This window comes from Chlorocebus sabaeus, chromosome 26 (assembly GCF_047675955.1).
Source record: "Chlorocebus sabaeus isolate Y175 chromosome 26, mChlSab1.0.hap1, whole genome shotgun sequence".
In the NCBI taxonomy this organism is placed as follows: Eukaryota; Metazoa; Chordata; class Mammalia; order Primates; family Cercopithecidae; genus Chlorocebus; species Chlorocebus sabaeus.
In genome coordinates this window covers 9,023,912-9,036,261 of record NC_132929.1, presented here as the reverse complement: position 1 = coordinate 9,036,261, position 12,350 = coordinate 9,023,912, and the positions used below count along the sequence as shown (strand labels likewise).

Below are 12,350 nucleotides of genomic sequence, written 5' to 3'. Positions count from 1 at the left end.
CTCTCAGGTCCTTCCTGGCCTGCTCTCTGACATCCCTACCTTATGGCTCTCGGATGCATTCAATACAGATGCATGCTTTGGATTTGGCAGCAATTTGTACACATGCCACACAGAGATCATGGAAGAGAAACGAAAGTGATCACAAGTACCATTAGGCCTAGAGATTTGGAAAAATGAAATATGTTCTATAGAACTGATTACTGCTTTGGAAGAGATTTAAACTGTGCCTAGAAATCTGTTTCACAGATCTTATTGTTGCTACAGAAGAGATCTAGACCGTCCTAAAGTGCTGAACTCTGCTCCCACTGTGCCCACAACGATGACACAGGTGGATTGTTGCTGCCCCACCCGCCCCCCTACTTACCCTCACCCACCCAACCCATTATGACACGCTGCCCTGCCCAGCCAGAGATTATATAATAGGTCCAGCTGTGCGTGCTTACTATCAGTAAGGCATTGCCCTTTCTGATAGTTCTGACATTCAGTTGGAAATCTCTGTTGGGAGCAGAAGAAATCTCAACTGGGAAGAGAAGGGTGAGCTCAGAGGGCATCATCACACCACATTGCTGTGTGTAAAGACCGTAGAAAGAAAAGCAAAATCCAGGGAAAGTGATTAAAACATAAAAAAAAGAAGGAGGCAGGAGAAGAAATTGAAAAGGGAATTAAAACAAAAGAGCTTAAACAGGAAGAGAAAAGAAGAGAAGCTGCAATGTGAAAGATTTGGTACTCTGCTTTTCTTAGATTGGAGTTGGTCCTGAACTTGTGTAGTGCAATGATTAGGACAGGCTGTGCCTGAAAGCCTGACATGTGTTTCTTCCTTTCAGTAGTTGTATCCTGTTGCCCATGCTGCTGTTTCTGCCATTGTTTTAGGGTCAACTCCACTTATAATAGCTAGAGCTTTTTCGAAAGTAGGGTGATAATAAACTAATAGAAATCAGTCAGCCAACTTTTTGGTACCCTCTAACTCTTCTACTATTTTTTAAAGATTCTCTGAAGATTTGGTTGGAAACAAACACTCAGTGGATTTGTCAGTAGACATACGTGAGTACCCTTAGCAACTTTACTTGTGACGGGACAAATGTAGGTGAGAAAAGGAAAATGGAGCCAAAGTGTGGAAAATTTTGAAAACCAAAAGATTGTTGTGCTCCAGTGGGTTTCATTTATGAGATTTTAAAATTAAAATATGATCTGGTTTACTGAAATTTAGCTTGTAAAAAATACTGCAATTGATCCTGGGAAGCGTGAGAGTGTAGGAGGCTTAGGTTTCTCCTTGGCTCTGTGTGGCCTGAACACAAGGTCTACCTTTTACCTGCTCCTTCCTGGGGCGATTACTGCATTGGCTGTTAGGAGCTTTTCCATAACGGATGTTTGTGTTCACACTTTAGGAACGCTATGATGGAAGACGTTGGACAGCATCCACTGGATGATGTGTAAGTAAGAGAATAATAAAAGAGTTCGGTAGAGAAAGGTCCATGGGAAGAGTCTCCAGCAATCCAGTAAGGAAGAGCTCCACTGTGTGAGACCATATCTCCTCAAGTCTGGGGAGGCTTCCTAGGGAGAAGAAACTTTGACTTCAGTTCTCTGTTCTTCATCAGACTAATGATGGGGTTTTCAAAGATATCTAGTGTCTCAAACAGCTAATCAGTCTTGCAGGAAAAAGATTTCTCTCCCTTCCGGCCTCCACTCAGCCCATGTCCCTGCCTGACTAGGTTAGAAGATAACAAAAGGAGAAACCTTTCCCTTGCAGGTCTTTAAATGCTTAAGAGGTATTGCTTGGATTCTGCATACTTCATCTAAAATATTTCAAAACAAGTGTGTTAAAGTATTCATAGAAAACATATTTCTTTTGCTTCATAAAAGATTTGTTTTAGTGGGTGCTACTTACAGTATTTCAAATTAAAATGTGATTCCACTCCAGGAATTTACTTTATGCAAAACAGTGTAGAAATCAATTTATCATGGAAAACAGAATAAGGCTGGTTAGGCCTATTAACAACAGAAGATAAGAGAATGAATGAAATTACAGGAGAACGTCTTCTTAGGGCTCCTATGCTTTCCTGTCCTGAGGTTGGTGATAAAGATGATTTTCTATAGGTACCAGATGATGGAATTACCATCATTAGAAGCCGTAAAACAGAACCTTGACTGCCTGAATTCAGACCTTGAAAAGGACCTGCAGAAACTGGATATGGAGAATCAGGTTCTCCTTAGAAAGATTAAAGAGAAAGAAGAAACTATTCCAAGGTAAGGCTTTGCAGTTGGCGGGGGAAGGGCCTCTCCTCCCCCACAGGTCCCTTGGGATACAGAAGGTGGAAGGAAGTTTCACTTATTTGATGGTGAATCTTGGCGTGTTATTTAAATCCTGAAGTGTGAACTACAGTGCCCTCAAAATACTTCATGGATAGATTTTTGCATTAGGTGTTCACATTGACATTTTATTGCCATTGCATTTGGTAATTACTCTGACTTCCTGAGACTTTGGAAGTAGTTTCTCAAACTGGGGCCCTGGCAGCTTCCTTAGGGGCTGATCCACACCTGGTTGACTTTATATTTTTCAGTCTGGAAAGAGAGCTGGCCTTGTCACTAGAACAAGTCAAAGAGGAGGAGGAGTTGAACTATATCATAGATGATCAGGAGAAATCCCTGAGGGAGCTGGAATTGGAGACAGCAAAGCTGGTAAGGAGGCGTCCAGAAAAGGACCATTGGATGCAATTTGTTTGCATTCTGCTGCTCTCTTTCCCCGGAAGTCATCCCATGTTCAATTCTTCTGTGTCTAAAATCATGGCTGTTTAAGAGACTGTTCTGGGAATGAAGCACTGGGTATGGGTGCCGAAGAGGCTTTCTTCCCAGATCTGCTGTGTGAGCCAGAGTGCACTTTTCCGACGTGATAGACTAATCCCCAGATATTATTCCAGTGACCTGGTGAAGGGGGAGAGATGACAGCAGAGCAACTTCCTTCCCTTGACTTCCTTTTTCCCCACAGGAAAAAAGTAATGCAATCCTCAGCAGGAATGTGGTGGAGCTTCAGAAAAAGGTAAGGGGAGCCCTGGGTTTTTTAGGGACCCAGAGTCCCTAAGAACATTGTGTCTTCACAAGAGAAAGGCTGCTGGGTGGCATGCAGGAGGGATGCTAGGCACATTCAGAATGAGAAAATATATACATAAAAGTTAATGGAAAGGCTGTTCTCCACACAGCAAAGCCCACCCTGGAAACAAGCCTCATTTCTTAGGAATCTCAGTAAGAGTCATCTTCCAGAACTCTCTAATCACAGAGACTGGAGAAGAGGGGGCAACTGGCGAAGGGGGCATGCTTCCTCCACACTGCTGCTGCCAATTGTTCTCTGGGCATTACAGATTGTGGTGAGAGGGCTAAAGGGCGGTACAGGGAGAAAGACTTATCCCTCCTCCCACCACTCTGCCCCCTTCTCCCTTCCCTGTCTCGTTGTCCTCTCCTCCTCGCGGTGCCCTTGCTTCCACGGGCGATGGGAACAGACAACTCTGTCCAGCCCGCATGGAGTCAGGCAGCCTGCACAGGGAGAAGGAGATGCTTTTCTGCCAAGCTTCAATCCAGGGCCCGAATTAGTAACCACCGTCTATAGCCTGGGACCCCTAGTCTGCCACTGTCCCAGGTTTTCATGTCTGTGTGCCACACTTAGCTCATGATTTTTGGAATGCTATTTTAGATTTCAGAGCTATTTACCAATATTGACCCTGAAGAAGAAGCCACAAAGCAGATCCTGGAGGAAATGAGGGTGAGTAGAAAAAACAGATTTTCTGGGAGATGTGTCAATTCTCGGTCCTGTGAGAAATTGCTCTCAAGGACTCCCCTAGGCTATGCACTGGTTATGTCTGTGTACTTATCAGAGATGAGTCAGTGTCCTTTATTCCATGTATGTAATCCCATGGCCTGTGGGGCATTCATGACATCACTAGTCACACTAAGAGCAGAGATGACTGCAGTGGATCAAAGTGGAGGGAACTGCTCCAGAGTCCCCATCTTCCACCAGTCAATAAAACGCAAGTTCTGAATGCCCACTGGGACCTGCCCTCCGGAAGTTTATTACTTAAGAAAGGACACGCAAATAAGATATTCAATAGGAAGAAAATATTGACTCCCATAATCATACAAGGATGTGTCGTGATCTTCTGATTTTCCAACCCATGGCTCAAAGGCCCAAGAAGTTGTTTTTTTGTTTTTGTTTTTTTAAATTTATTATCTTTTTCCTCTGCTAGAAGATAAGTCCATTGAGAACATCAATTGTTGTCTATGTTGTTCATTGTTTCCCCCGGGCCTAGAACTATGTGCCTGGCACATAGTAGATGCCCAATAAATATATATTGAATGAATGACTACACTGGACACCCAGTAGTGGAGAAAACCCCTATTAGGAAGCTCTCTGTATATGTATGTGGTGAGTGTGGCAATTTAACTGAGCCCACTGTACAAGAGCCCCACTGTCTTATGCATTTCTCAGAAAAAGAGAAGCCAGGGTTCTCTCTGTCTCTCTCTCTCTCTTCTTCTTCTTCTTCTTTTTTTTTTTTTTTTTTTTTTTTTTTTTTTTTTTTTTTGAGATGGAGTCTCACTCTTGTCATCCAGGCTGGAGGGCAGTGGCAAGATCTCAGCTCACTGCAACCTCTGCTTCCCAGGAGTTAAAGCAATTCTCCTGCCTCAGCCTCCTGCGTAGCTGGGACTACAGGCATACGCCACGATACCTGGCTAATTTTTGTATTTTCAGTAGAGATGGGGTTTCACCACGTTGGCCAGGGTTCACCATGTTGGCCAGGGTGGTCTCAAACTCTTGACCTCAAGGAATCTGCCTGCCTCGGTCTCCCAAAGTGCTGGGATTACAGGCGTGAGCCACCACGCCTGGCCCAGGTTTCTCTTTTATTCCTGTGTGATTCGGAAGACATGCCAGTAAACCCTATGAAATATGAGTGGGAGGAAGAGGCTTGTGAGCTTTGGTCAGTAGGCCTGGAGGAAGGAGGATGGCTGGGCTCACTGAATGGGGCACTGGCCTACTGAGGCATAAATGTCAGCTCTGCCACTCTGCAACTTTTAAACAAGTTACATACTTAACTTCTCTGCGCCTTTGTTTCCTCATCTGTAAAATGGTGGGGGGGTAGGTAATAACAAGTGCCCACCCTAAATTGTTATCAGATGTCTTCAACATATGATAGCCATTAGTATCATGCTCTCTGCTGGTCTGGAGATGGTGATAATTACCCACTTCCCTTCCATAAAAGAATGCTAGTAGTAACTTTCTGCTGTCACTCATTGTCTTCCACAGGCAAGACTACAGAAGTCAACAGAGTCCTGTGCAAAGCAAGAGGAGGAGCTGGCCAAGGTAGAGGCAGTGTCTCTTCCACTGAGGGTCTGTCTGGGATAGAATGGGAGAGAATCCCAAGGGTCTTAGAAACAGATCTGTTGAGGCATGGGAGGGGGAGGTAAAAAAACATCTTGCAAATGAATTTCTGATTCTTATGGATTCTTATGCAGCTGAAGGGAAAGAAAACTTCTATTAAAAATCCTGCTTTTACCATTTCTTACACCTCTATGTCAAATACCATTGTTGAATTCCAAACCAAAGTGCCTTGCCACATCCCCTGGTATATCACCCGACAGGCATATGACAACTTGGGCAAAATATTTCCTTTGCTTAAAATCAGACCCTGTGCCTAACGATGAGATCACCTCTTTGTGATGTGATTGTTGTTTCCTTCAAGTCAGGAGTTGCTAGGTAACCAGCCAAGTGCCAGTGTACCAGGTAGGGCCCCAGGCAGGAGGCTAGGTTTGGCTCTGATTTGACTCACGGGGTTTGTTAATTTTCTTTCTTTTTAGATAGAGAGTGACTACCAATCTGTGTCTGAGTTCTGTAAGGACCAGGTCTACTACATAAAGGTACAACTCGTCTGGAGGAGAAGTCCAAGTAGAGGCAGAATGTCTCCAAGGCCATGGGTTCTTTGGTTTTTCGTTAGGCTAGAATGTGTCACTAGGAGAAATGCTCTATATACAACAGCAACAAGAAGACGGATGTTTGTTAAGGATTTACTTTGTGCCAAGTACTGTGCTAAGCACTCAACATATATATAGTATTTTTCTCAATCAATTTGTTCAATAATTCTATGAGCATGACAGTTATGATCAAGGGGATAATGAGGTTTCAGGACGTTAGAACGCAGCTAGTAATGGGGAACACAGCTAGCAAACGTCAGAATTGGGATTTGAATACAAGCAGGGACCTGAATGGGAGGGAGCTCTTTTTGTTCATATACATCCATTCTGGTTACTAATATCTTTGAATTTTTTATTAGAGCCCCTCCCCCACTGGTGTGTGCATACTGATGAGTACACTGTTTGGAAAATAATTAGCAGAATGTTTTTATTAATGACATCATGATGAAATATGGACATTTTCCATTCATGACTTTTTTTTTTTTTAACTTCATGGAAAGAAATACCAGGAAGTTCTGAGGAAGATGAAAGAGGAAAAGGAGGCGCTGCTTCTTGAGAAAGAAATGTAAGCTCAGAAAAATGGCCTCCCGGATGGACTGCAGTGGCAGTCCGGCAGTCCGGGTGGTCTTTGAAGGGAGGGGTGCTTCTCAGCACAGCGTGTGTCACTGTGTAAATGGCCTCCAACAAGTCATCTCTTTCAGCCTCCGCTCCATGGTTCAGACTGGAAAACCACCAGCATCCAGGCTTTCCTCATCTTCCTCAGCAACTGATGTTTTAAAAGTCTCCTTTTGGCCGGGCGCGGTGGCTCATGCCTGTAATCCAAGCACTTTGAGAGGCCAAGGAGGGTGGATCACCTGAGGTCGGGAGATCAAGACCATCCTGGCCACATGGTGAAACCCCGTCTCTACTAAAAAAAATACAAAAATTAGCCAGGCCTGGTGGTGGCCACCTGTAATCCTAGCTACTTAGGAGGCTGAGGCATGAGAATCCCTTGAACCCGGGAGGCGGAGGTTGCAGTGAGCCGAGTTCATGCCACTGCACTCCAGCCGGGGCAACAGAGTGAGACTTTCTGTCAAAAAAAAAAACTATCTTTTTAATGTTCTTCTCTCTCTCTTTTTTTTTTTTTTTTTTGTTATTGTTGTTGTTGTTGCTGTTGTTGTTTGTTTGAGACAGAGTTTCACGCTTGTCGCCCAGGCTGGAGTGCAACGGTGGGATCTCAGTTAACCGCACCTCCGCCTCCCAGGTTCAAATGATTCCCCTGCCTCAGCCTCCCAAATAGCTGGGATTACAGGCATGTGCCACCATGCCCAGCTAATTTTTGTGTTTTTAGTAGAAACAGCATTTCACCATGTTAGCCAGGCTGGTCTCGAACCACTGACCCCAGGTGATCCACCTGCCTCAGACTCCCAAAGTGCTGGGATTATAGGCATGAGCCACCGTGCCCAGCCCTAATGTTCTTTTCACATGTCCTCAGTTGCATGCCATTCCTGAAAATTATCTGAAGCTATGTTCAGAGAGTAAGAAACGTAGTAAAAAGAGGACTAGGGGCCCAGAAATATTCCTTTATGTGTGTGTACTGTCCCCTTTCCCAGGATGCAGTGGGTCTACCAGACTGACCAGAGGCCCCAGTGATGCCCTTTTTATACTTTTTCCATAGACTGTATGTCTCAGGACTTGTCACACTTTCCTTTTGATTATTTATACTTTTCAGTTGCATTATATAATATACATAAAGTGCACAAATTTTATATAGTTTGGTGAAGTTTTATACGTGAGAACACCACTGAGATGAAGCTATGGAGCATTTTGAGTTCCCGAAAAGGCTCCCTGTTCCCTCCTCCCAGTCAATACTCCTGGAAAAGTAACCATTCGCCTGACTTCTATCTCTTTCTTTTTAAAGCATTCTTGAACTTTGTGTAAATTTATTATGTTCTTGATTGTGTCTAGCTTTCACTGAGACTCACTCACATGGCTGCATGATTTGTTCTTTTTCATGGCTGTTGTATTCTATGTAACATATAGAAATATGGCACAATTTGTCTATTCTACTGTTAAGGAACATGTTGCTTATTTCCAGTTTGGAGATTTATAATAATGCTGCTACAAGCATTCTTCTGCATGTCTTTTGATGGATGTATCCTCTCATTTTTCTTGGGTTATATACCAAGGAATAGAATTTCTAGGTCATAGGGTGTATATATCTTTGGTTTACTAGATAAGCTGAACAATTTTCCAAAGTGCCTGTACCAACATCCCCTCCCATAAAAAAATGTACAAGAGTTCTAGTTATTCCTCATCCTTACTTTCACTCAGTATTTACAGCCTTTATGATTTTAGCTATTCTGGCAGGAGGGTGTAGTGATGTACAATTTTGATTTTAAAAACATTTTGTTACTGAATAATAATATTTTATGTGCATTTTATTGCTGATTTATAATGATGTTTTATAGCTTTTCACACAGTTTGGAAATTTGAATGTCCTCTTTGTGATATGTCTTTTGCCTGCGTCTGTGAGATTGTTAGTCTTTTTCTAATCGATCTGTAGGAGTTCCTTATTTTTTCATAAGATCCTTTGTCAAATGTACGTATTACAGTCTATTCTGTGACTTTCCTTTTTTACTTTCTTAATGACATTTTGGATAAACAATAGTTATTAATTTAGAAAACAATCTCATCTGTGAAATGTGTCAATCCATTCTTTCTGCCTTTTTGAGGTCATAAAACTACTCTCTATGGTTTCCCCTAGAATTTTTTACATTTACCTTTTGCTCAGGTTTACGTTCTTTTGGAATTTATTTTCTTTTCTGTGGTGTGAGGTACAGATTAAAATTTGTGGGTTTTTTTTTTTTCCATATGGATATCCAATTGGTCCAGCACCATTTAGTGAAGAGACTATGCATTTGCAGTGGTGTCTTATTTTATGTCTGGTGACCATATATGTGTGAGTGTTTCTGGATGCTTTATTCTGCACAATCAGTCGCTGTTTCTATCCTTGTGCCAAAACTACACTAATTACTGTAGCTTTATAATTAGTATTGATAAGGTAGCTTAAATTCTGCATGATTATCTTGGCTTTCTTGGCCCCTTGAATTTCTATATAAATTTTAAAATTGGTTTTTCAACTTCTACCAAAACAAAAACCAAAACCCTTGCTGAGATGTTGATTGGAGTTACATGGAATCTATAGATAAAGTGAGAGGATAATTAGTATCTAAACAATAGTTTTCCAGGGCCAGGTGCTGTGGCTTGTGCCTGTAATGCCAGCATTTTGGGAGGCTAGGAGGGGAGGTTCTCTTGAGGCCAGGAGACAGAGACCAGCCTGGGCAACATAGCAAGACACTATCTCTAAAAAAAAAAAAACAAATTAGCTGGTCATGGTTGTGTGTGCCTATAGTCCTAGCTACTCAGGAGGCTGAGGCAGGAGGATTGTTTGAGTCCAGGAGTTTGAGGTAAAAGTGAGTTATGATTGCACCACTGTATTCCAGCCTGGACCACCAGAGCCTGGACCACAAACAACAATAAAAATAAACAATAGTTTCACACACCATGACATCTTTATCCTTCCATTTATTTAGATCTTTAATTTCTCACAATAATGTTTTATAGTTTTCTGTGCGGTGTTCTTATACACGTTCCATCAGATTTATTCCTAGGTATTTAATATTTTTAATGCTACTGTGAATGCTGTGTTAATTTAATTTTCTTTTTTTATTAATTTTTTTTTTTTTTTAAATAGAGATGGTGGCCGGGTGTGGTGGCTCATGCCTGTAATCCCAGCTCTTTGGGAAGCTGAGGGTCAGGAGTTCAAGACCAGCCTGACCAACATGGTGAAACCCTGTCTCTACTAAAAATTAAAAAAAAAAAAAAAAATAGCCAAGTGTGGTGACGCATGCCTGTAGTCCCAGCTACTCAGGAGGCTTAGGCAGGAGAATTGCTTGAACCCGGGAGGCGGAGGTTGCGGTGAGCCGAGATTATGCCACTGCACTCCAGCCTGGGTGACAGAGCGAGACTCCATCTCAAAAAATATAAATAAAATAATAAAATAAAATAAAATAGAGACAGTGTCCCACTATGTTGCCCAGGCTGGTCTCAAACTCCTAGACTTAAGCGATCCTCCTGCCTTGGCCTCCCAAAGTGCTACGATTACAGGTGTAAGCCAACATGCCCAGCCTTGATTTTTTAATTGATTACTGTTAGTGCATAGAAATACAATTGGTTTCTATATTTTGAACTTGTATCATTGATCTTGCTGAATTCACCTATTCTAAAAATTTCTTTTAGCTTCTCAACTATAAATAATAACAATTATACTTTTTCCTTTTCAGTCTTTAACTTTTTATTTCTTTTTCTTGCTTTATTGAATTATTTGCAAACATTTGCAGGCATTATTTGCTGGTATTATTTATAGGCATTTCCATTAATGGACTCAATCCTATTGCAGAAAGTGAAACTTAGGACAGCAAAACAAATGAACAAACAATGAACAGAAGGTATTGGCGAGTGAATAAAAGCAAGCAGATTCTGGAACGGATCTGGCACTTGGAAAAAGAGAATCATGGGCATTATTTCCCCATTTCTATAGCTTCTAGCCTGAAGAAAGACCAAACTGGGTGTGTAAGATGCACCAGCAGAGAAAACCTATAGTCTTTTTGGAGTAACAAAAGAGAGAATAGAGAGTCTGAGGCAGCCAAAGATACTGGGGAAAAAGTAGAGAGTCAGACATGGGGAGTTCCTAAATCTGTGTCTAAACTGTACCTGAATCTCTGACTGGACTTCCCAACCATGCATGCTCAGGGCAATGTGTGAGCAGCCCAACTCAGGACATAAGACCAGGACTGACATTGAGCTGCCACCAAGACACAAACTGCAGTTTGAATCCAACGTCAGGGTTCTGTCCAGCTTAGTTTTCATTGACTGTCTTTCTTTTAAGAATGAATCACATCTTCCTGGTTCTTTGTAAGTTGAGCAATTATGGATTTTAAATGTTGAGCGTTGTGAATGTTACCAAGAGTCTAGGATGTCACATAACTTACGAAAGCACCTTTCATCAGCCTCTCAGATTACGTTACCTAATTCTTGGCTCTGATCTCTTACCCAGATCCAAAGCCCAGAATGACTCCTCTCAAATAGTGAAACGTGGGTCAATTTTGGTGGACACTACCCAAAGAAACATGGCAAGTTTTTCCTATTCCAAACCTGGGTTTTCCTCTATCCCCTCCCTCTCCTAGGTTCTCCCTCTCTTTCCCTCCTTTTTAATAATCCTATAATTAGGAAGTAATGAGGTTTAGTGCCTACTCCACACCACGGAAGCTAGGAGGTGGCAGAGCCAGAATTCAAACCCAGGCGTCCTGACTCCAGGGCCTCTGCTCTTCTGCCTCTCTGTGAACACATGAAAAGCCATAGCTGTGATTTTTCATTGCTTCCCACAGGAGAAGACCACCATTAAGAAACAGGAGAGAATCTGTTGGTACAAGTAAGTGGAAGAATCTTGCTTTTACCTAGCCTAGACCACATTTCACTCTGTGCATTACCTGATGAGGGCCAAAAGAACAAGGATAAACACATCATCCACTGATCAGAATCCACAAGGCAGCCCCAAATTTCTCCCAACCATTCTTACTTTTCTCAGTGCAGAATTATAACACCAGAGTTAAACAACAGTTATAAATAGCTGGAGAAATGTGTGGCACTTTCTGAGAAATTTGGGATAAATGTTGCATTTAACTTTTAATTTTCATTCTTATGATCCTAGGTATAGCCCCTTTCCATTTTTCAAGTCCTGCACTTGATTTCCTCTGTGATATTCCTTGTTGGGAAGAAAGTTGAGGATGCATTAATTTTCTTAGTTATCTTCAGGCTTAGAAATTTTAGAAAAAGATCTTTGAACTCTCTGTGCCTTTGGTTTCTTAGTTTTTGAAATAACAAGATTGACCCTGAAGAGCTTCAAGTGGCACTTTAATAAAAAGCCTCTATTTACGATATTTCAAAATAGTTGAAGGTCTTAGACCTGTTGCCAGAGTAGGATTTTCTTGAGTGCACACAACACACACACACACACACACACACACACACACAGAGAGAGAGAGAGAGAGAGAGAGCCCTTTTTATTGGTTTGTTTTAGCACCTGTTTAGAAAAAAGCTAATCCTCATCATTTTTCCTGGATGTTAATGTCATCGATGGCTAAATCTTATTTCAAATTCTAAAACTGCCCATTATAGAGGACCTGAAAAGAACCACTGGACACAAAGCTCAGAAGTGATGGTCCTAAACATTTTCTGACAACCCTAGAAAGGCCTGTCCCGTACACAGTACCTGGAAAGTCTTCTTTTGTACCTCTCACTTTTCTATGTAGAAAAGTTAGAGCTACAAAATGTCAGGAGGACCATGCTGTTGGAGG

The 12,350-nt window shown here is 41.9% G+C and overlaps 1 protein-coding gene across 1 annotated transcript; it reads left to right on the top strand.

Moving 5' to 3' along the window:
• Positions 1-447: 447 nt before the first annotated feature.
• Positions 448-11,539, top strand: LOC140710373 (transmembrane and coiled-coil domain-containing protein 5B-like). Its single transcript, XM_073011949.1, has 9 exons — positions 448-534; positions 1,386-1,430; positions 2,095-2,244; positions 2,984-3,034; positions 3,683-3,751; positions 5,288-5,444; positions 6,453-6,517; positions 11,051-11,126; positions 11,382-11,539. The coding sequence occupies exons 2-5, from the start codon at positions 1,393-1,395 to the stop codon at positions 3,747-3,749; spliced, it is 306 nt and encodes a 101-aa protein (XP_072868050.1). The 5' UTR covers positions 448-534; positions 1,386-1,392; the 3' UTR covers positions 3,750-3,751; positions 5,288-5,444; positions 6,453-6,517; positions 11,051-11,126; positions 11,382-11,539.
• The last annotated feature ends 811 nt before the right edge of the window (positions 11,540-12,350 follow it).